A 25,757-nucleotide genomic window follows, 5' to 3' on the forward strand; every position below is an offset into this window, starting at 1 on the left:
GTATTATTAAGTGCAGCGCACCCACCAAAGGGAACGTAACACATAAAAGCCAGTGAAAAACAACTTAAAAACATTCATATTCTTCTTTTTTTCTCACTCTCTGTGTCGGCTACGCGACGCACAGACCAGTTGCCATAGCAACCGACTGTCAACAGCGCCACCGTTGCATCAGGATTCAACGCCAGAAGACACTCAAATATTTACCACACAAAGAACAGAACATTCAGCCCATTACAGAATCATGTTTTCAGGCTTGATGTGTGTTTTGTGATTATTAATAAGTGATCGCCTGAACACATCGGTGGTGGATTAGCTCATTTAAATACCTGTTTCTGAGTGTTGGTGTGTGGGTTGTTTTTTTACTTAACTGAATTGAAACACACCAAATTCCAAAGCACATCTACATGTTAAGGTTGTCAAAGTCATAATTCCCCTCTCCTCGCTTTTTTATTTATTTTTTTACTTTTTCCTGACAATGAAATGTGATTCCTTTGGACCTTATCTAGTTGTCATAGTGTTGACAATTAGTAGCAAAGCATGACATCCTATTTCTTTTATACATCACACCTACATTAAAGAGTCAGCGTGTTATCTTGATAGGTTGTCAGCTAAAACCAATGGTAGTCATTGTCAGCGAGCAGCTTTTTGCCTCCCAGCAGGGAGCTGGGGGCGGGATCTTGCCCATGTGATGTCATGTTGCAACGTGTATATAGGACGGCGGTGCAACAACACTCAAGGCACAGTAAGAGTCCATGGGTTCTGCACAGTTTCCCCTCTTCATCCCGTCTTCAATGTCCCGTCTTCTGCTCCAGGTTGTTCATAAGTTGTCCATGTTTGGCAGTTCTTACTGATGCAAGCAGTGTGATGAAAACGAACAAGACGGCAGACAGAAGCCATCCACACCTCCAAAGTACTCTCCAGATTCCCACCGCTCAGACCCTAACACCAAACATTAATCGGCTTGTTGCCAGGAAACGATTCTAAACATCTTCCTCAGACAGAAAGCCATGAAGAGCAGATTAAAAGAAATATGTCCTTGTCCTTGCTTTAGTGAGAAAAACACATTTATTTCAGTTCTTCGAAATCATGTATCTAATTTATATAACTGCTATTTTTTAATAAAAATGTTGACCTCTAAAGTCTCTTACATATTTTCCTCTAGGATTATCCTTTATATTATCTTAATCCATCCTCCCATAATCTCTGACCAGTTTCCTTGTCCCTGCTTAAAAACGTTCCCTACATTATGATGCTGCCCCCATCATGTTTCACAGTGGGCATTGTGTGTTCTTATGTCTTTCTTTAACCCCTCTTCCATAAAGGCCACATTTGTTTTCTTGTTGTCTTCCTGACAGTTTAGGAGGCTCGTTATGATTTAGTCAGTATTTCTATTTATTTTCATTTTCACATAAAGGGATGAATCTTTAAATCTTGGTATATTATTTAATAACCTATCTACATCATAAACGTCTCCTAACCCGTCTGCTGTGTTCTTTGGTCTTATTAAAAGCACACTAAGCTGAATATTGTTTAAAAATGCACACTTGCATTGAAAGCGCTGCTTCTCAGCTAAGTCTGCATGGTTAGCTTCCTTCTTCTTATATTTGAATTTAGTGGAGGGTTGTGTGGGAGTAGGGTTTGCTGTTTACTGGATGTCCACATCGCCTTAAAACTTCTTAAATTCATGTATCTAAAATTAAGTTCTTATTTAAACTGACTTTAAATAAATGAACCACAAGATTTAATTTTGTTGTGGCAGGACTATTTACCCTCATATATTCTATGGAGACACATCTAGCCAGTTAGAAATATAAATTTTACACTTACCCATTATGGATGTAAAAAAAACAAAATGGCTACTTAGCTAGCTAGAGTAAAGCTAGCTAGGGTAGCTACACTTTTCTTACCCTTATTTAGGTAGGCTAGCTAGTTTTTCACATCCATCATGGGTGAGTGTAAAATTTATTGCCAGCTGGTTGAACAATGTTCATCTTAGCCATTGTTTCACTTCTGTTGCCAAATTGTACAAATTATTTATTTGCAATTTTCTTTTGTACATTTCTCTCGCGATAAAGATCATTCAGAATGGTCTTTAAAAGTTCTTAAAAATCTTACATTTGTGTTGTTGAACCTCTAGTTTAAATGGAGCTTCAACTCCTGCTGCAGAGTTTGGACAAATATCCATGACAACATGTAAATACATGACAGCTAAAAACAGAGTAATGAGTTCAAATCTTCCTCTTTCTGTTATGCTGTATTTTTTTACATCTGGTGTCTTCCTGCTTCTGGGGACATGGGTGGAAATCTCAGGATCTAGACAGGAGTGGCCAAGTATGAAATGCTGGTTGTTTGAAGTCTGGACCAATTCTGTATCATAAACAAATATTTATTCATTTTGTTGACAACTCATGTGCAACGCAAATGTCATTTTCTTTGAGATGGATAAAGTGTCAACAAGCGTTTTAATTCAATGAGAAATTTTAACTTGAACCACAGAGACTTCACACTTCAGCAATTTACCTTCATTTCTTGAATTCAAAACAACAGGAAAGCTGAACCTAAAGTACAACAAATGAAGATGAGATAAAAATGACAGATACACAGTGTGGAAAAATTGCACAGTTCTATTCTAATTTTTTCCTGATTTTTCTAAATGTATTTTCCAGAACTCCCAAGTTTTACAAAGCAAATACATTTTTTAACCTCAAAAATTCTCTGGTTAAAATATAAAGAAACCCTAACCCTTTCTCAAGACCATAACTGTATATTATCTTTATTCAGTGCAAGTAAGCTGCTAAATATTAACTTTGAAAGTTAATAGTGAATGATGATGTGCATGAGTTTGGTAACCACAAATCTTTTGCTGTTGTGTCCCCAGAGCAGCGGGAGGCGGAGCAAGAGGAGGACAGCGAGTGCCGAGAGGAGGGACAGGACCTACCGATCGCCTGCGGCGAAGACATCCACCTCTATGACAACCAGATCAGCCCTGGACCAGGTCAGTGCTGCAGAGGAGAGGCGACAGCGCCTGAAAACAGAGTTTTATCAAAATGGTAGAAGTTACTGTCTTAGCTGCTGTAGATGACCCTCTTGCCATCTTCATGTAGTATAAAACCAGATTAGGGGGGCTTTAGATGCTAATGCTAATGGCTACCCTGGAGGCGGTCAAGATGAAAGGCACACTTCTGTGATTTTTTTTTTAACAACTCAGATCTTTAACTGTGTAGATTAATGTTGTTGCTGACATGTTGGCATCAATCAGTTAGTTTTATAGGATCTGATGGTGATTTCTACAGAAAATGGAGTATAATTAACATACTGAACACAGAACATGGAAAGTCTTTCAGGCTGAGGTAACCATCTGGAGTAAGAGTAAAGCGGTTTGTAAAGTAAAAAATATTAGTTAATTTAATATAAATTAATTTTTACTGTGTTGTACTTCAGCTTTTTTTTTAAGGCTAAATAATATGGAAAGCTGTTTCATATGTATATAAATAAATAAATACTGTTATTTATAAGGGAATATTCCATCTAATAAATAAATGAGTCCATAAAATTTAAAAATAAATCTAAAAAAATTGTACAAAAAAATTATTTGAAGCTTATTTCAAGATTTACTATTTTCAAGATTTATTTATGTATTTATTTCACTGTTTATTTTGTAATAGTGTTTTCTTTTGTGACACTTTGTAAAGTTTTGTTCCATATTTCATAGACTTTGGATTTACCTTTGTTTTTATTTCGGGGTATTTTTAATTCAAATGAGGGGGTGGGGATTTTTCTGTGGAGCAAATCGGTTTCGCAAAATCTAATCCTCCAACCTGGAGGGAGACGGAGAGAACGCTGTGACTGACCAAATGAGCTCCCTGTTGAAAATATATTTATATCTAGTGTTGAATGAATTAGTGCCTTGTAGAATGAAGCAGCTGAAAATGTTTTGAAAAAAAAGATCAATTAGAGCTTCATTTTAGTTAAAGACAGATAATAATAGGGATAACACATTTGTCAGCTAAACACTGATTAATTTTACGTCATTATTTTCTGGCATATAAAAAAAGACTTAAAGTGAATCCAGGCCTGATGGGGGAGGGGCATCCCACAGGCATAATTTTAGCTTCCCTAAATGATTCTAGTTCTGTTGAATTCAGACATTGATGCTCTGTTGAAATTCACATTCAAATCTGTAAAAACACATTTCATGGCTCCATCGAATACGACTCGTCGTCCAGGTGCTAAAGAGGCAAAGCAGCCCACATCATCACTCTGCCACCACCGTGTTTGCTGTTCTTTTTCTGAAATGCTGAGTTACAGGACACACAGCCTCCAAGAAGTTCAACTTTTTCTCCTCAGTCCACAGACTTTTTTTCTTAAGTCTAGGAGACGATTGAGATTTCTTTTGCCAAGTCTTTTCCTTTTCTTTTTTTTTATGTTTGAAAGATGAACACTGACCACAACTGAGTCCGTTATTTTCTTCTCAATTCAATTGAAAACCTATTTTATTAATCCCAAAACAGAATTAAACGCGGAGGCCTGCAGTGCTCTGGATGATGTTGTGTGACCTTTGGTGACCTCCTGGATGAGTCATCAGCAGTTCTTGCCAGCGGGTCACTCCTGACAAGGTTCACCTCTGTGTCGGATCCTACTGGTTCACTCAAGTCCCAGAGCCTTGAAGCATTTCCAGTCTGATCGATGTCAGTGACTTTGTTTCTCATCTTTCCTTGGGAACATTTGTTACTTTTTCAGATCTTTTAGCATACTTCATGTTGTCAAAGCTGGACTGTTACAGAAATTTCATAAGTGAATTCTGCAACAGCGTTCTAATAGTTTTGGGGGGTTTTTTTATAGTTTACTTTTATTTTGTTGTGACTTTTTGTTTGTCTAATGAAGTTAGTTTTAGTTAGTTTTTAGTGTGTTTGCTGGTTTTTAATAGTCATTTTTAGTTAAATATTTTTTAGTTTCAGTTTAGTTTTTATTAGTTCTTGTAGCAGCTTTAGTTTTTTCATGCTTTGGTTAATTTGTAGGTGAAACATTCAAAAAGGTCAAAATATTACATTGTTATTATGTATGCATTGATTAGATAATGATTGCTCAGCAGAGGATAACATTTTCAAATGGATTCAGTTATTATTGAACTGACTCTGGTGTTTTCTCTCATTTCTCACCACTTTGCAGACTGGAAGGAGCATGGAGTGTCGTAGTTTGACGTAAACTGCTTATATGAAAATAAATATCTATTTCACATCAGTTTGAACAGCTAATAAACAGATTCACAAACAAAAAAACAAAAGATATCACATCTATAATTTTAGTATGTTTTAGTTGGTTTAATAAACCTACAATATAATTCCAGTTATAGTATTTCCCCATTAATTACAAATTTTACTTATTTCTGTTTTTGTTGTTTCATTTGTTTTGGTGTCGCAGTAATGAGATTTCCAAAACATGTTGCAAATTGTGCTTCATACATGATCTAACAGTGGACAATAATTTTGCTCATAAGCTTTTTATCTTCATAAATGAAATTATTACTTTCAGTATTGGATGTTATTACATTACTTTTTAAATTCGCTTGATCTGAAACATTTGTGACAACAACAAAAAAAGAAGTGAAACTACAGCGACGTAGTTTGACAGGACGGTTCTTCTGCCTTCATATTAGGTCAAGTTATTTATTTCAGGTTGAATTTAACTCATTTTAACATAATACAGTAATTATGACAACTGTTCCTCTAGACAATTAGATTTGTGCAACATGCGTCTTTTGTGCAGCAGTTATCACACTTACCCCATGTGGAGCATTTAGATGTATTCGTTGTGCTAGTTAGAGTTAGCATCAGTGGCAACATGAGACTAAATCTGTGCATTAAGCACCTCTAATAAAAGCACACTGCAGGAATGAATCCAGTGGTTGAAACCACATGCCTTTGTCGGCTTAGTGTAACTGTAATGAGTTGAAAACATCTCCACTGCAGGTGCAGGATGTTTGTGATGCCCATCACAGCCTGCTGGTAGATTTTCACAGCGTTATTCACTGACAGCGCGGCTGAATGCTGATTAGTGGGCTTTGTTTTGAGTTTCTGGATTTTCCCCTGCTGTTTGCATACCTTTATGTTTTTTCATATGCCAATCTATTTCATTATTCTGCATTAACAAATGAGTCCTGGAATGTGTTCCCTGTGTGTGTGTGCGTCGGGGCGTGTGTGTGCTTGAGCAGAATGTTTTCCTCCCATCCTGATTAGTTAGAAAAGCAATGCTGTTGAAAATAAAATACTTTAGTTAATTAAGTGAGAACAAAAGATGCCTTTTCATTCTTCAGTCCAACTTCAGGTACATCTTTCTGTTTCCTACCACCCTTCTTTCTGCTGGTGTTAAATTTTATTCAAATCTAATTTTTGCAAATCTGGTTTCCAGTATATTATTTTATTCAAACTTTACAATAAATGATTAGTCCATATTAATAATCAACCACAAATATTATTGACAAGTCGCACACAAAGAGTGGTAAAAGGGCTGAAACTAATTCTTATTTTAGTTATTAATTAATCTATCAAATATTGTGACGATTCGCCAAGTAATCAAATAAAGAAATTGGCGAATTCTGAATATTTTTCATTTAAGTTTTTATTATACAATATTAGAAATGCATCAAAAGATGCAAATAAACATATAATAGATGTTCCTTTTTTAAATAAGAAAATAAGCATTACATTGCCTAAAATACAGTAACATGGCAAATTTTCAGAGAAGGTTTGATCTTTTGTAGTAAAAAACAGCAAAAAAATAATAATTATAACATCAACATATGAAAAAAATCATCCCTTTCTGATGGATACCAATATGGTGTAGGACTGATCTCTTTTTTGAATTAACAGATTAATAACTGGATAGCTAAAGGTTCTTAAGATACTTCTTTTTTTAAAACAAAATTTTAACTGAGAAAAGGTAAAACAAAGTTTTTTTTATCTATAATGTGTCTGAAATGTCCAGGCTTAATTACTGCTCTGACTTTTATTCTTTAAGTTAACTATTGATCGATTTCTAAATTACTTGACGATTATTCCAATAATCGATTCCTCTCTATTAATCTGTGGAAGGTGGAGCTGTAAAGACAGATTTGATGTGGCTGAACACAAATGTACACTGTACACTTTAGATGTGCATTTTATTTCAGTCATGGTTTACTTTCTGTTGTTTAATGAAACAAAATCCAATTATGATTACATTTTTGGTTGGAAGTTATTAATTAACATTAATTAACATAATTAACATTTCTCAAACAAAACTATATTACTGATTAAATGAAAGTGATCTTAAAATAATTTTATTGTTCATCGCGATAACTTCTGGGAAAATTTATTGTCCAACAATATTCGTGACAGGCCTGTGTTTGTGCAAGTTGTGTGTAGCTTTCTCTCCAGCGTGTATTCGGTACCAGGCTGCAAGATGTCGCAAGATGACATAATTCTGCCCTGCGCTGATTATAAAAGTTTCCAAGCACAATATTAGTTTGTGCTTATGTGGGGATTAATAACCACTGAAGAATACTGGCTTCCACCAAACGCCCCGCAACACAACAAACAGTTTCAGAGAAAATTATGTTTAAGTGTAAATGGAGTGTTTGTGAGAGCCGACAGGGTTTTTGAAAATGACGAAGCATAAGACGGTAGGAACATTTCTGCTTATTGTCACCTTGTTTGAGTGCAGCATTTGCTGCTGTGAACTGGCCTGGCCTGGAGGGGCTCCTGACCTGCACCCAGCCGAGAATGTGAAGGCTGAGTTTGAAAGGAAAAGGTTAATAACAATGATCTCATATTGAGTTGCAAACAATGAAACATGATTTCTGCTTGTGTGGCCGGGAATGATTTTAAATTGAGTTGACGCAACATGAGTGAAATATCTAGGAAAAGTTGAAGTTAATAGTCTTTTTTAAATGTTTTTACAAGTTTTTCTGGTTAGGGGTTTTAAAGATTATTTTTCTTATTTTTACATCCCTTTATGGGTTTAGCTGTTAAACGTGTGCTACGTTTAATAATGTTTGCTCGGGGCGTGCTGTGATGGCGCAGGGGGTTAGCACGCCCCACGTTTGGAGACCTTAGTCCTCGACGCGGACGTCGCGGGTTCGACTCCCGGTCCCCACGACCTTTGCCGCATGTCTTCCCCCCTCTCCTCGCCCTCCTTCCTGTCTGCCTACTGTCGAAAAAATACGAGCCACTAGTGCCGCAAAAACTCTTCGGAGAAAAAAATGAAAAAATAATAATAAAGTTTGCTCTCACAGCTCTAAGAATCCAAATGGTAGTTTTTAGTTGAGAACAAAAGGAGTAAGTAGAAGCAAAGACTAAAGTTTTAAAAATGTTTTTTAGCAAGTTTTATTTAGTTCTTGTGTAAACGCACATTAAAGCTGCAGTATTTAGTTTTTATAAACAATATTTTAAAAATAATAATGGTTAAAACTGTCACTATGTTGTGACAGTATAACATGAAACAATCTGTGAAAAAATCAAGCTATTCTATCTCCTCCCTGTGGTCCGACTGCCATCTGCAGAAATACACCACTTACGGTAAGAAACAACCAGTCAGAGCCAGGAGAAGGGTCTGAGTGCTGTCAATCATGCTCGTATATTTGCTGTTCATCGTTGCTTTCTGCTGCACTACAGCTAGTTTCCCTCAGCAGAGCCTTTTGTGAAAGCTATTTGGCATAGCAAACGATGACAGCAGATAAGATACCATTTTCTGTAATGGTAAGTTGTTTCTCTGCCATTAGCACATTGAACATCACATACACGAGCATGACTGACAGTTTTAAGACTAGTTTTTGGCCATATTAAATAAATTTCTTTCTTTCATGCAAAGTAGACCAAACATATTAATAGTCTATTGAGTTAAATTCCACAAGTACTGAAATCTGTTCGACATGTTCTCTTTAGAACTCAATTCAACCCAGTTGTTTGGGCAATATACGCAGGACTCTATATCTTAACTCAAAAAATAATAATTAATATTCATTTAAAGGGGCAGTGTTATATAAAATCTATTGTTTTGAGCTTTGCATCATATTATAATATTATTTTCTCATCTAAAACATACATGGATTCTTGCTTTGATTCCGTAATGAAACTTTGAGAAATCCTTTAATCTCCGATGGCAACCGTTCAGCTGTGCAAAAGGCCTGGGTGGACCTAGCCCCACCTTTGAGGACAAAGCTCATCCTTGGAATAACAACTTCCAAATTTCCCCCACAACTTCTTCACTCAGCTCCTTCAGACTAGCCAGCAGCAATTAGCAAACACCCGGTGGAACATAGCATCTGCTGAGCTCATTATAGGAGCTAAAATGTTGTGCAACACACTCTCAGTGCAACACTGATAAAAATGTTGGCAAAGGGTTAATAGAGGAGCCATGTTTTGATGACTTCCTGAAGGCGGAGTTTCAGAAAGAGCAGGAGTTTCTTAAAAAGACAGACGCCCAATTTCAAGGCGCTAAATTACGAAGCCAAATTTCTTTAAGTGATATTTGATATGTAGCATTTTTATAACTGAAGGTAACATAGTTACTTGATAACACTATAATTTGACACAATGTTTCTGGAAAACACATGATTCTGCCCCTCTAATATCCTTCCAAAGTCCTCATTGTGTAAACATTAGAACATGATTATTTACACATAACTATATGTGTAGTGTATAATCAAACCGGCTATAATACCTGAAATATTCCAATCTTTCTGTTCCAGCCAGCTTCCCAACACATCTTACACAACACTTCTCTGTTAGAAGGAGCATCCTATCAGCACTTCTTAGTCACCTCTGTGTAAAGATAATTACACGACACTCCACACTAAGATTACACAGCACCCGCGACCGAACAGTTTCAGTGCCACCTTGATCAAATAATGAACCGACCTGTGTCACATGTTAACACTTCTCCCTCTCTGATATCTGAACACCCCACACCCCCCAAAAAACCTCTCCCGGATTACTTTAAGCCACTCGGTACGTGGAGTCCTACAGAAACCATTAGACGGAGGTGATCATTTGGATGAGGTAATCTTATATGAATATATGAATATCTCCCCGCGGCTGCCGCCTGATGGCAATTAGAGCTTCACTCCCCCCTCTCCCCGACTGGAAGAGGATCAGCCATGCCGTGTGCTTTCTTTTTCTTTTTTTCTTTTTGATTGTAAGGCTTTGATGAACAAAATCCACTGCACACAGCACGTGGCCCCTGCCACTGTTTCATCACTGAAAGGCAACGGTTGGGGTTTTTCTTTTTTCCCCCCACTCCACCGCCTGCAGGCTTATCTCGGCAAGGTATTCGGTGTGACTATCAAAGCCCGCTATCATTTTCTGTTAAACTTAAGATCAAACATGTTCACTTGTCACCTGGGTTATTGATAATATATCCTCGACCTTCGCTGAGGTTTATTTCCCTGTTTAATCTGGGTGGGGGGTAAATCTGGAGGAGTTTCTCTCCGATTGATTTCCACGTCGAGCCTGCAGAACATCACATGACATAGAGGAGGAAACCCCATGGTAACCCAATAACTTCCTCCCCTCGGCAAATGTCGGTAACTGCGTTATGTAATGGTGACGGAAGATTGTTTTATGAGAGTCGGCGGCCTAGTTAAGGCGACTTGAATTATGCCAAAAACCTCGTTCCCTCGCTTTGTCTCTGTATTGTTTTCCAACATAAAAGGTTTCTTTTCTTTCTTTTTTTTAACACTGGGAAAAATCAAGCCTTTTGTACTTTATCTTTGGACTTGCCTCAACTCTGCAGAGATGTGCATTAGAGCCTTATCAATGGAGAAAGTCCAATCTCTGTTCAGTGAGAGTGTTTAGAAACGTGCCTCTTGACATTTTCATCCCCATTAGAAAAAGGGGTCTCTCTCTCTTCTTTTCCTTTGCTGGCTCACTCGCTTGTTCTTGTACTTTTTGATTTATTACTGGAATGACTAAATGTTAATTTTCGGAGAAATGCTCTTTAATGCAAATGCAGAACGGGTTTTTATGACTAGATTTGCATTAAACGTTAACTTGAGCCAAAAAAAAAAAATGGCTTAGAAAAAACTCAGCTTATGTTGAGGAGTTTTAGGAACCCAGTGACTCAGGTCATCTTTTAAGTCTTCTTCATTATTTTCTCTGACATAAATCTCTGGATTTTAGGTCTGACTATGGCTCAGCGGGTAGAGTAAGTGTCCTTTAACCAGAGGATTGTGGGGTCGAATCCTGCCGATGTGCCCCATGGCAAGGCACTTAAATCCAGGTTGCCTACCTTTGTGTATTTTCTGCAAATTGGTGAATGCGTGTGTGGGGGTGTGTGTGGGTGCGCACGTGTGTGTGTGTGTGTTTGACAGTGCAATTTAGAGAACCTGACTCAAATGTGAAGTTCTATTAGTGGGTACTTATGACTAGAAAAGTCCTAGATAAATCCATTTCATTTCTTTGTTAGGGGATAAAATGAAAGTATTAGAAGTATAACTTCTTTTAACTTTTTCAATGACTGGAAGCTTACAAAAGGATGTAGTCCACCGTTTACGTTCTACAGGGATGGTACGCCCTGGACAGCTTACCAGTCTATCACAGAGCAACACTAAAGCTACGTTCATATGGCACAACTAGATGCTCAATTCCAGTTGTTTTGCTGAAATGACTAATTAAATACATCAGACCTCTGTGTGAACCATTTAAGATGCCAAAGCGTCCAGATTATGTAGAAGATGATCAATAACATCAAACAACACTGCACTTTTACTAATAGTAACCACCATCTATGGATCAATTATAAAGTTATTCAGAGCAAACAGTATCGTCATGAAATTACGAGAAGAAAAAGCTAATAAAAAGAAAACACAACTAATAGCAACAACATTTTGTGGAGCAACTTCTGTAGTGAAGTCTGGATGTGTAGTCAGAGCTAAGAGTGGTGGAGTTGTGATGTGATGCTCTTCAGTGACACCTTTCATAATTTCATATTTATCATTTTCAGCCATTGTTTACATCCAAATTTACTGCGTCTGGCTTCTTCTGGTGCAGAATTATGACCCATGTGGTGTAGACATGACCGTTCAGACTGCAGGCACTTTGAGAACTATTGGATATGTAACTGATTTTGTCCCACATATGGAAGTGGCACAGATCCGATATTTTTGGGATGAAAAAAGCGGAATTGGGCCGTTCAAGCTGCCATGAAAACGTCAGATATCGGTTGCACAAAAAATTGTATTGGAGTTGCTTTTGTGTGTTGTGTGTACTTAGCCTTAGTGACACAAAAAAATTTATATCCACTATGTTGCTTCCGGAAAATATGGAGAGATCAACACGCAAAGATTTGACCTGTAGGAGGAGGCCAGAGTCCCCGAGTTCTATATTTATATACATCGATATATATGAATATATATCTATATAGATGTATATCTATATATAGATATAGATATATATCTATATATAGATATACATCTATATAGATATTGATATAGATATATATATCAACAATTATATGTACAAAAACACACAACAAACCATACACTGCTATTATTCATCTAACCCAACCGGCTGCTTTCAGAGGATTCAGAACAGAAAAGAAAGCCAGATGATGCTAATTAAAGTGCTAGATTATCTGATCAGCAACTGGAGCGTGTTAACGCAAAGTCAAGCAGGAAAGACACAAGCAATGACTTTAAGGACACAAATGTTGCTGCCCCTTCATCTGTAAAGGGGAAAATGTCCATTCCCAAACAATCTGAAGCACTTTATTCTACTGGGTGAAAGAGTATTCACATGTGGAAAACGTGAAAGACCATTATTAGTGATGATTCCAACAACCACAAGACTTTCACAACAAAGACTTGGTGGTAGATGAGACAGGAGTCTAGGAACTCCTCTGTACACAAAGGTTTTCACTCGTCAAATGAGAGCAAACTTTGGCTGAAACTACGTCAAGTATTGGATGAATTAATGTTGTATAAATAATGGTGGTCAAAATTCCTCCACAATTAAATAAGAGACTAAAGCTGTGCAGAAAAGCTGTGCAGATAATGACTACTTTAAGGAAATGTTGCTACAAGCTACTGAATCATAGGTTGCTCCTGATTTTTCACAGATGGCTTTTCCACTTCTGCTTCACCTTTGCTAAATAATGACAATGTGGATTTTATTGTGTTCTTTTGTCCACTTGAGTGGATTTTTTTAATAATATAGAGCCTGGTAAAGATGAGATGGGACATGTATGGAGCTAAATTGGGGTCAGTTTCAAACTTTTTTTTTTAATCACTTTCAAAAGAATATTTCAGTCAGATCTTTTTATTTAGTTTCAAATCTTTTTTTCAGTTTCAAAATAATGCTTCAGTTACAAACATTTTTCTATTTAACAAACTTTATGGCCCCAATTTAGCTCCATATTGGGCCTAACAGGCAGCGGAGGTGTAGCTTTGGGTGGATGTTGGAGAAACAAAACTCTCAGAGTTGGATGTGCTTTATATTGTTACTTCTAAATAACAGTCACAAAAATTCACAAGGAGCTCACAAGAAAAATGGCATTAATATTTAATATTTTCAGAGTTTAAACAATTGAGTGGTCTATTGATCTTTGAAGGTGTTTCTTTAATTGAAAACACAGTTTTCCATTCTACATTCAGACATGCAGAGACCTTTCAAGCGGCACATATTCACATATTTTATGTTTCTTAACCTTTCTCTAGGGCTCTCCAGGGAAGCAAAGGAGCCACAAGCAGTTACGAACTTTGCTTTGCTCCTCTGTCATAGGAAAAGTTTTTTATTGCTTTCAATTTTCTTTTTCTTTTTTTTTTCTCTTTCTTGCAGCTTTGACTTGTGTCTGGGGAGCCAAAGCTGTTTTATTTTCAGTGATAAATAGTTGGCTACCTCTCTTCTACAGAGCCAGGAGTTGGATGACCACAGCTACGTGACATAAAACTAAAAGCACCTCATATAAAAGTCAAATATAGTTCGATTCGTAAAACAAAAAACTAGACCCCATGCATTTTTGTTGTTTCTGACAGAACTCAAAATGTTTCTATGACTTACTATTACTTCAGTTTTTTTTATTTGTTTTTTTTCCCCCGTGGAGATAAAAATCCAAATAAGTTTGTTACCTACGTCAACAAGAAATTAACCAATCTGCTAAATGCTTAACAAGTATTTTTACCCTGATTAAATAAGTTTTTACGGTAATGTCATTTATAGTAAACAAGTACCACCTGTTGATTGTCTAGAAATGGAGAAAATTAGAAATGAACACTGTTTTATAAATGTTTTTTTTTTTCATTTTGTCTTTAGATGCCGACGACTCTGGCTGTGTGTTACTGAACACATCAAGACGGGTAAGCAAATATTTATGCAGCTGATATGGGGATCAAAAATCTTTGACAATATTCAGATAAGGGGTGCAGCCACAAATGTTTAGCAACTTTATTTAAACCAGAGATGAACAGAAAATAGGAATAAACATTTACATGCTCAACAATGAAACTTCAAAACACTGAAGCATTTTAAATCTTCGCTATCCAGCGCCTTGTGAAGTATTCCCATCCCAGAAAGTTTTCCACGTTTTGCCTCATTACAGTCACAGATTTAATATGTTTTATTGGAATTTTAGTGGAATAAAAATCATATATGATGTTCAAATAATATCCAGACCTTCAATTGGAGAATCTGCCAAGAGCCGTTACAGCTCTTGTTGAAAGAAAGTCGAGCAAAGTCCCTATTTGCATTTGTAGAAGTGGTGGGACTTGATTAAAATCTTTAATCAAATAAATTGCGAGGTATGTGTAATTAATCTCAATTAAATGCAATTTAATCAAAAACATATATTGATAAAATGAGCAACATTTTCAATTCAGAAACCATTTTTGTGGCTTAATTATTGAATAAATAGAAATATGAGCTCAACAAAGATTTATTGTTATTTACCAATATTTAAGGTTTTCAGCCATCAAAATGGTGCAAAGTATTATTTTGCCATTCAGCTTTGAACGCTGACATTAGTTTTGGATGACTGTGTCGCTGCTATATGTTTAGCTTTGAGATGCTATTTTAATCTTGAATAGCTTCGCTAATAGGCTAGCTCCTTTTGGCACAACATAAACGCAACAATAGTCTTTTCCAGCGTCCAATCAGATAATTTTTTAAAGCAAAAACTAATGGCCCCATTGGGCCAAGAGAAGCAGTTTTATTGTTCAGCTCTGTTATTTGCAGATGTAGCTTGTGTGCCAGATTTATGGCTGTACCAGAAGCACGCAAATGCAAGAGTTCTGATTTGGTAATCTTCTAAGTAAAAAAATAAAAATAAAAAATAAAGAAAAAAATAGAAAAATGTGATCGATTGCATTAAAACAATCATTAAATTAATCGAAATTGATTCATTTTGAGTGATGTTCCTGTCAGATGAGAGAACAATTCAATGTTTGTAGACACCAAAATGGTTGGATCTGAATATAAGTCAATACTGTTCAGATCTCTGTTTACTTAAAATTAGTTGAAATCAAAAAGTCATTTTAATACCTCCTTCATGTTGTATTACTTTGCCACATAAAATCAAAGTAAAATACATCTTAGATATTCTGACAAAAAGTGAAAAAGGTCAAGGCCATGAATAATTTTTTAAGTCTCTGCAAAACAAAATGTCCCATTTCTAACTATATTTGTATTTTTTATTGTATGTAAGCTCTTTTTTAACTATCAAGCCCATAGAGAGGAACTTGAACTCACCAAAATTGGCACAGTGAAGGTCAGGGCTTAAAAAAAAAATTAAAAAATTGGAATCACTTGGGAAACCTACAGTGAGTGTGTTTATGCATTATCACTTTCAATGTCCAGTGGGAACAAGAAGCTGCCTCGCTGCACTCGATAACGCTCCATAACATTCAGAGACATTGCTGTTTAAAATTCAAATAATTGCTCGATGAATATGTGAGTGGATTGCTAAATATATATGCACAGCCTATCCAAGAATTTACTCTGGGCGCTGAAACACGGGTTCCTCATCATTTCTGCTGAATTCAAAACACTTTTCTACCACTGGCATGGCGTGACCTTTACCACAACTGTATGCTGCCTCACTGTTTGGGAAGATGAGGAAAATTTATTCTCTCAAACTCTTCTGTGACTTGCTTCTTCTCGTGTTTTACGCCGCTCTCATCGCTCAAGGTTGCTAAAACAAATCATTCCAGTGGGCTAACACCGTGTGATGTGCCAAAACTGTAGACACATTATGATTTTTTTCAGCTTTTTATTCATGCCGCGAGATGCACTTCTGATTCTACGAATGAAAATATGTATTGCTTTCCTTCCCCCGAGACGGACGAATTTCAGATTAGTTTTGTTGCCACACCCAAGTACATCGCAGACTTCTTTGCAGTGTAGCAAACCTACGTTTGATTATGTCACACTTTAGACAAAACACAGCTTAAAGTGGCGAACAAGTATGTCATGATACTTCTCCGTTACAAGGCTGTCAGTGATTTCAGTTTGCAGCGCCAACAGCTTGCCTGGTCCTTTTTACTAATCCCTCCCTTCTGTGCCACAGTTCTGTGTGTTTGCTCTCTCCTTCTGTTTTCCCCCCTTTAATCAGCCTCACATGGCAACAACCACACGTTACCTCTAGAACTGTGATACACGTTGGCCTATTTAAAGTGGTCAGAATAAACTCGGTAATTGCATGTTTATGTACGTGGACGTTCGCGTCCAATGGCTAATTTAAAAACAGATTTGAAATGTGTGACTTTGTTCAGTTAGACCAAAAATTTAAATAAAATCAAATTAAACTGAACTTCTTAAAGTGGCAGTGCTATGTTAAATCAATATTTTTTTTAGCTGTATATTATGTTATAATATCATTCCTTCATTAAAATTTCAAATTTTAAGTCATATTTGAAATGTATGGCATTTTTTTTAACAATAGAAGGTAAAATAGTTACTAAGTTGTGCCTGGAAAAGACATAGGACTGTCCCTTTAAATCTTCTGCAAGGATTATAGATTTGTACAAAAATATGGCTCCTATCTTGCTTAAGGCTGCAGTAAGCAGCCTTAAGCAATAAATGAGATTTATTTAAATATTTAATATTTAAAACTCTCACCATGTTCAGACGGTAGGAGACAGATAAGTGGGAAAAAAAACAATTTTCTCCACCTCTTCCCTGTGCTGCTATTGCGATCTGCCCAGCTCCCAACCAAAAACAACCAATCAGAGCAAGGAGGAGAGTCTTAACTCTGTCAATCAATCTCATGAACCCGCTGCTAAATGAGCTATTGGTGGAAAAACAACTTAACATTACAAGGAAACTGTTTATTTGCCATCATCGCTGACCATGCCAATTAGTCTTATCATACACAACAAACTCTGCTGATGGGGAGCAAATGGGCAGCACTGATTGGCAGCGCTAAGACCCGCCTCCTGGCTCTGATTGGTTGTTTCTACATAGTACTGGGAGAAGGCAGTGGAGCTCAATTTATTTATTTATTTATTTATTTTACTGATCTGTCTCATACCATACTGTCATGACATAATAACAGTTTCAAAAAATATGTTTAACATTTTTTTTAATAAAAGTTACATACTGCTGCTTTTAGCCTGGTATTTAACATCATTCTACTGGTGAACAGACATAAACAAACAGGATCTAAAAGTAAACTCAGATGAATTCATTCCTAAAGCCTTAAATCACTTCAGTGACCTGAAAAATAACCAAAGCCCCACAAACCGTAAAAAAAAAAACATATTTCTGTTCTTAAAGTTCTTTACGTAAATATCTCAACAAACTATAGACTTTCCTTTTTCATGCTTGTCTTATTTTAAAAAGAACAGCAGGAGCTCCACTTATCTTTAGAATTTCTGTCTACCCCACAATCAATGGAGCCGGGGTCTGCAGAGTGTCTGGGCTTTTAATCGAGCTGCTCTCGTCCTTCTGTTCATTCACCCATCTGCATGTTATTCTGCACTCCTACAATCCGAATCCATCTCAGAAGAATGAAGTGGTTCTTATCAATGTTCAGCTGGTTTGTGGGAGGATGTGGATTATTACTATAAACTCAGACATTTGCAGTTTTTTATTTTTTTTTATTTATTTTTTTTTTTTTTCATTTGTGTGGAGGTTTAACATTTTGACTAAAAATGTCATTCTGTTAAAATAACAACTTAAAATTGCCATTGAATTACATTAACTGGACTTAAACTATAACTTGGTATTAAGTAAACAATTTTCTGATGTAGATGAATGAAGGAGCGACTTTATGGTAAACCATGAAGAGATAAAACTCCATCTGTTTAAACTTTAATTTTCTTAACAAAAGGTGGAATAAACTAATTTAATCAAGAACATCCTGTGTTTTAGAGGAAGAATCTATGAATTTACTACTTTCTTGCTTGTTTCTTGCTTATCTGAAATGCAATTTTGAATTTACCTTTAGATTGTTTTGTAAAGACTGCATCAGCAGAAGGGTTGGGACAAATATCCAGTTAAGAGGGGATATCTAAGAGTCAGTGTATTGAAAATAACATTTATTTTATGTTTCATTTTTCAACATCGGGAGAGTTGAATACTGAAGTTACATTAACAGATACAGTAGTTTGTCATTTATAATATGTGCTCAATAGTATATCTACTCCTAGAATATGTTCACACCTTATTTATGATGCTCTGACACCTCCTAATTTTACAAAAGGATCGGCTTGTTTTTCATGAGGTCAGTTTTTTTTGTTTGTTTTACTTGAGGTTGAGTTTTACTTTATAGAAATTCCACACGTAATCGTTGGCTGTGGTTTCAAGACCGCATTTAAACGATCCAATTTCATCCGCAGTATGTGAAGCTCATGAACTTCGAGGAGGAGGTTCGGGCACACCGGGACTTGGATGGCTTCCTGGCGAGGGCTAGCATACTGTTGGATGAGACAGCCGCCTCCCTGGACGACGTCCTCAAGAGAATGTTGCACCACGTAGGCGAGGACAGCCACGTGTCCGAGCCCGGGTGCAACTTTGAAGAGGTGATGAGCATGCTTTTCACAGATGCAGGAGCTCAAGAGGTCAACGGTAAGCAAGAACCTCCCACCTGAGCGTTAACCATGCGAGACTAAACACAAATACAACTGCAAGGAGAATTCGGTGAACTTGAGTCCTGATGAGGCTCATTTGTCAGATTAAAATTTGTTAATCATACTTTTTTGTATTAAAAATAGTTTTTTATTGGTCTGATGTAACATAATATTGTGTGAAACCTATTTTGCTGCGTTATAATATTGCATAATATGTCAAGGAAAATGTTGGTACTCAGACAAATTGAAGTCTTTTTTTCTTACATTTTGGATGAAAAATCATTGGTATGCTCAAAATATTTTCATGTTAACATTTTTGAGCTGTACATGTGATACAAACAGAAATAAGAAAAAAGTGTTTTAAGCCTGATTTCCATGACTAACTGCATAATATTAAGGTCATGTTGTACTGTGTGAGAGAGGAGTTGCTCTAAAACAGCAAATCTAGTCATATTTGGAGAACAGGACAAAATAATAGCTGACATTTTAAACTGATGTTAGCATCTCATGTAAATGATTGGTACTGTTAGCATGGCTAGCATTAAAGAAACAGTAACACAGATGTTTAAAACTGATACAACAGAGCAAATTTTGTACTGTACTGTCTGGCAGGTAAAACTCACAACTGTTACCTGAATGTCAAAGTGATGCACAGCTTTCGCCATGATGCTCCACTTCATACATATATATAAAACTTTTTTAGAAAATGCTTTGCTTATACTGTATCAAATGTTATGGCTACAGAGATGGAAAATAAAGGGAGACGGGTAGGGGAAACTGTTTAAAGGGAAAGAAAGAGATAAGAGTAGAGGAGATAAAACAAGTCAACACCCTAGAAGTCTGCTTCTGCACCTGCAGAAAGAGAGAAAAAACAATATGCATATATAACAATAACAAATCTATCACTGAAAAGTACATGAAACAAGTTGATGCAAGACAACCTCACTCCAAGGTAGAATCTGAAACAACTGAATCAGGACAATTTTGTTGTTCTCCATTCAGCCTTCCTGTTACCTACTGAAAGTCTTGTTTTTTTTCTCACAGCCTGAATAAACTCCATATAGATCTTGACATGTTATAAAAAATAGTTTTCTTTAAACTACTTTACATCTCTGTGCTTCTCCTGCCTCCTTTTTCTTTAACACTACCCTGTTACTTAAAATGTCTAACTTTGAGTTGTCTGTTTGAGTATTTCCTGTCGCCAGCTCATTTCTTGCTGCCTCTCTGTTGAAGCACAAAGAATCATAAAGCACTTTCAAGGTCCTGTTGTGTTTTTCCATCTTGGTGCTGAATTTCTATTCAATTGAGAATGTCTAGGAAAATGTAAAATACCAAACAACCTAGAAAACGTACTTGCAGGAAAACTAAATAACTCGATCACCGTTTCCTTCTTTATTGTAGTGTCAGTCGAAGTGTTTTAAGGAGGAACGACAACCTCATAAACTACATTAACATGTGGACAAAAAAGTTATCTGCACTGAAATATTTGATCACTTCAGTATTAAACAAACCTGAAATTGTCACTGGAATAGACATATGGGTCATATCGTTGGCATTGATTAAAACATTTTCTTTATTTACTAGTTCAACAGCATCCAAACAAGATTTTGGTCATAAAACAAATTATGTCAGCAAACAACTAAACCGAGAAACAACTATTCCAGGCCAAAGCCTTTTACTGCAGGCTAACAGTTCTGTCTAGAAAAAATAAATTGACACAACAGTTTCTCCTGCTTTGCTGTCTTCTTTCCCTTCTAAATCCCTTTACCATTAGTGTATTTCCTTCAACACAGTTTTTTTTTTTGACAGAGAGGCAAGAAAGGTACCGTCATGGTTTGGACAAATCTCCTCAGCCTATTAGAGCAAGAGAAAAACACCCGGCTGCATAACAGTATGGATCCATTGTTGATACATTTTAGTCATGAAAGAGGTCAGGGAAACGTTTTCTTAAAAAAAAAAAAAAAGATAATTATGTAAGGAAGAAGTTATATATATATATATATATATATATATATATATATATATATATATATATATATATATATATATATATATACAGTATATATATTTGTCTATAGAATTTCTGCTACAGTCCAGTGTTGTTTCTGTACTTGATGAGCATCAGGCGGTAACATTAGTCTGCAACGTGCTCTTTAACCAGAGTTTTTCCGGTCTGGCTGCTCTGGTGTCCACAGCTGTGTTCGTTAGTCTGAGGTGGTTTGTGTGCGATGCTCGCCCTGCACCGCAGGCCGCCACACATTCACAAGGTGATAATTGACTTCTGTCATCGATCACTCACGTAGCTTTTCAAATGGCTTTCTGAGGCTGTGGTGGCAGCTGCTGCTGGCCTGTTCTGTCCCAGAATACCCCACAAGGAGCCTGTTTTTGGGTCAGTGAAAAAGGGGTTGCTACGTCTGTTGGTCGAATACTTGGAGCAATCGCTACTCTAAAAATTAATACAGGAGGACATTAAAAACATTCCGGATGAAAACATTAAAAGGATAGGATTAAGTAAAATCAACTTTTTAGAGTTTTACATCATGTTATGATATTATTCCCTCAACAAAACTATACCTGAAGTGTTGCTTTGATTCTTTCACATATGTTTGAGAAACCTCTAATCTCCCTGGCAACCATTCAGCTGTGCGAAATGCCTGGGTGGATCTAGCTCCGCCTTTGAGGATAAAGCTCCCCCTCCTCTTAAGTTCAGTTTCCAAGCTTCAGAGCTTCCACCTCACAGAGCAGCTCTCCTCCACTCGGCTCCTTCAGACTAGCCAGCAGCAGTTAGCAACCACCTGGTGGACCTGCACATCTGCTGAGCTCATTATAGGAGCTACATCTCAGTGCAACACTGGTAAAAATGTTGTTAAATGGTTAATAGAGGAGCCATGTTGTGATGACTTCCAGAAGGCGAAGTTTCAGCAGGAGCATCTTAAAGAGACAGAGGCCCAATTAAAATTTTAAATTGCAAAGTAACATTTCTTTTAAGTCATATTTGATATATACAGCATTTCCGTAATGGCTTAAGTTAACATAGTTACTTTATTGTGCTATAAAATGGTGTTATGTGCCTGGAAAACACAATACTGCCAACAGAACATTTCTCAAAGGTCCTTGAAATATTTAAACAATAACACCTCAAGACTACACTCAGACATAAAACATGCTGTTAACATTCTGGGCCTGACATTACTAATCATTACATTAAAAAGATTTTCATTTCAAAAGCGTAGCAGAGTCAATATGAATCATAATGAATAATTAAAGCTACTAAATAATCCTAAAGTGATTCATACTGTTTACATAAAGAAACCCGGTTCATGCCTCTGCCCTGGATGCACTGAATGGAAAGTTTCATGACTTGAGGAGAAAATAAAAACGTTAAACTATTGCATATTTAGTCATCTTTATACTTTGATTAAAGTAATTATAAAAATCTGTTTTTATGTTAACGGTTTGTTTAAAAAGTCATAATTTTTGTAAACTTTTAATTGGATTGAAATTTCATTAATGTATTGAACTGTTCCAGCAGTTCCACTGACATCCCTACTCAAATATTGATTAGAGTCTTCCAAAATAACATTTATAATAAGATACTGTATCATTTTTTACAAACTTAAATCAATTGGGGGAAAAAAAATAAGAAGAACAACAGAGTGGCATGTTGTTTTCAACCTTATCCCAAATAAAGATATATACACAGCTACAAAAAAATATTTACCTCTCCTTTTTACATTTAAACAGCTATTTGTATTTGTATTAGTTTAATCTATTAATATTATTTCATGATCTGAAACTTTTAAGTGTGGCAAAAATTCACAAGTTAGTGTTGGTCAAACCTCCTCACAAGAGATCATCATGAATTTTCACTCTAATTGAAATGATAATTCACTGTTTAAATCAGCTGCAGAGTGCGTTATCGTGCTGGATGGGTGCATTAGCACGAGGAGCAAGAAAATATCAAATTTAAGCTGCGAAAAAGCTACAAAATGCTTTTAATTCCATTTAAAAATACCTTAAAGGCGTCAAAACGACACAGTTACTGAAAACTTCCAACAAGTCTGCTGATTTCAGATATCTTTAATTAAGTTGAGCATACTAATTATTTAATAAAGATCCCACTCAGTAATATCCTGTTCTGGAGTCCATTCCCTTCGGTCTGAATTCCCTGATATCTGGAAAGATTCCTGAATCCTACTGCTGCCATCTTTTTTGGGGGGTGGGGGACGTTCTTGGTGAGGAACAAAGACCCTTGCTGTGGGAATAAGTTTATATCACACCACAAGTACACTATCAACAAACCATACCTCCGGAGGTATTAATTTCTGTCATATCTGGGCTCCCTCCGCCACAGTGGGGTATTACAGCTGGCGAGCGGGCCAGCTCATTTGCGGCTGTAATACTGTACAGCTGTGAGATAAAGTGAACAGGGGAAGATTATAGCGTTCCCTGAAAAAAGGGGAGAATTACATAAAATGAAAAAGATGAAAGCCCAGAGAGATAATTAGTGCTGCTCCAACATGTAGAGAGGAGTTTGGTTTTGGAGGCCAGCATGCTGTTTTTGGCTCCACTTTTGTCTTGGGATTCAGCATTAAGGAAGAGCGCGTGCACTGTGTTGAGGAATAATGCCAGCTACGCTTATGATGATGCGATGCTTGGATAAGGGTTTTCACCTTAGACATTTGAAAAACCATCTAAGTGAAACTGGCATCACTTTCTGACATGTAATATTTAAAGCAGTGAATGATTTGGGGACTAAATATGCCTGAGCACGTATTGGTACAGTTGCTGCTGAATGACTAATAGGTATTGTTGTGATTAATGGTGTATTGTGTAATTACATTTTCCTCTCTTCCTCTATGATTTTGTAAGGAGCTGGAGTTTTCTCTGTTAGGTGCACCAATGACGTTGCTCTAGTTCTGGTTACTGTGCCGTCATTTCAACAGAAAATGGTGGAGATATTATTTCTGACTCTCCAATTTACCTGTATTTACATAATCTTCTGTTTTTTTCTTCTTCTTTTGGTTTTGCTTTTTCAAATTAAAATACAAAAAGAAATATCTTAGCTGTAAAATAAATTTTAAAAAACTTAATTCTTCTTTCAAAACAAGTCTGTTGTCAAAATATATTATTATTATTTTTAGTTTAACCATCACGTGATTATTTGTAAAACTGCTTGTGTTGTTAATTTCTACTTCAATGCTTATTTCCCTATAAAGTATTTACTTTACTTTACCAATTGCCAAGACGAGGGTTTAATTAAAGCTGTGGACTTTAACATAGCAATATGCTTTGATCTAAACTATTAAACTGTTGCTCTGTATTTAAAGTAGTAGTGGACTCTATTAAAACATTTAGTGAAGTTAAGGGCAGGGTCTGTAATCAATAACATTTTATTTGAAAACTATATGTTGATATAATAGTCAACATTTTCAATTCATAACCCCTTTTTGCTGCTAAATTATTGAATAAATAGACATATGAGCCACCAGTGGGCCAAGCGGAGCGGCTTTGATGTCTCACACGGTTGTTTGTCACGTGTGCATCATATTTACGGGTGTACCAGAAACGCATAAATGCAAAGGTTCCACCTGAAACAAAATAAAAATGTGGTTAAAAAGAAGAAGGCTTAAACTAAATTGTATAAAAATAAATCAAAATCAAACATTAAAGTATTCATTGTTCTGTGGAAAGATGGATCTCCACCACCACCACAATTTACAAAGCAAAGTTTGTGGTTGTAATTTGTGAAAAGTTTTATCAGCATGAATAACATTAGCACGAGGAACAAGAAAATATCAAATTTTCTGCATACACGCCAATAAATCTTCTGTCGCAACATTTGTAAGCTAACCCACAAAACTCTATAGCTATTTCTGGTCCCTAATTACTCCTGTGATCAAATGAGAATCACATTGTAAGTTTACAGTGGCATTGTTTGGCCTGTGGTGAGAAGAGGAACAGGAAAAAAACACAACTAAACAGCAGATTTAAATTCTCAGGTTTGACAGATATAACCCATCATCCTCCATTCCTGCTATAAATATTCTGTGCATAAATCAGTGAGTCAACAGGAAGGTTTCACACTGGAGGGCAAAGGTTCAGGTGAAAGTGTACTGTGAGCATTTGAGCAAGTAAAATAAAAGCTGGATTCCAAAGAAAAGGTAAAAATGAATCATTTGGTAGGAGGATTTTTTTTTTCCTGTGTTGACAGCTGCACGGATTTACATTTGAGACCTTAGCTTTCTAAACTTGTGTAAATCGATTGCTTTATAAACATCTACAATCTACTTTGTATCCGTAAGCTTTTGTTTTGTCCTCTGAAAAATTCCTTTTGTCAATCTGTGCATTCAGACTATGACTAAAGCTCCGTCAGGCATGTGAGCGCTCAAGCTCACTGACTTTTAAAGTTTACCGTGAGATTTTGTACCCATCGGGTCGCCAAAAATCCCAGACTGCTCTCAGGAAAGAGATGGCAAGAGCTCTACGTTTCTGGACAATGAGTGGCTTTTGTTTTGGTTTCTGCTGCATAGAAAAGTGAACAGAACAAAGCACAGGAGGTGGCGGTTCAAATGTTTTAGAAATCATTTAAAAATCATTTAACTAATATGACCTCATCAGCTTCAATGGCTGGAGGTGTGTTAGCTGAAGTAGGCCGGCTGACGTTTGCCATAAACATCTGTGAAAGAATGAGTCAGTGAACTTGGTAAATGCCAAGAGA

General features: G+C 36.4%; 1 protein-coding gene across 5 annotated transcripts in view; it reads left to right on the forward strand.

Moving 5' to 3' along the window:
- Positions 1-25,757, forward strand: part of slc4a11 (solute carrier family 4 member 11) — a 142,562-nt gene that overhangs the window by 54,154 nt on the left and 62,651 nt on the right. For all 5 annotated transcript variants that reach the window (XM_032547115.1, XM_032547120.1, XM_032547117.1 and 2 more), the window contains 3 exons: positions 2,879-2,995; positions 14,286-14,329; positions 18,806-19,034. In XM_032547115.1, coding sequence (XP_032403006.1) covers positions 2,879-2,995; positions 14,286-14,329; positions 18,806-19,034 — 390 coding nt within the window. The remainder of the gene's footprint in view (positions 1-2,878; positions 2,996-14,285; positions 14,330-18,805; positions 19,035-25,757) is intronic.

The sequence above is a fragment of the Xiphophorus hellerii genome, chromosome 19 (genome assembly GCF_003331165.1).
Source record: "Xiphophorus hellerii strain 12219 chromosome 19, Xiphophorus_hellerii-4.1, whole genome shotgun sequence".
Taxonomy (NCBI): domain Eukaryota; kingdom Metazoa; phylum Chordata; class Actinopteri; order Cyprinodontiformes; family Poeciliidae; genus Xiphophorus; species Xiphophorus hellerii.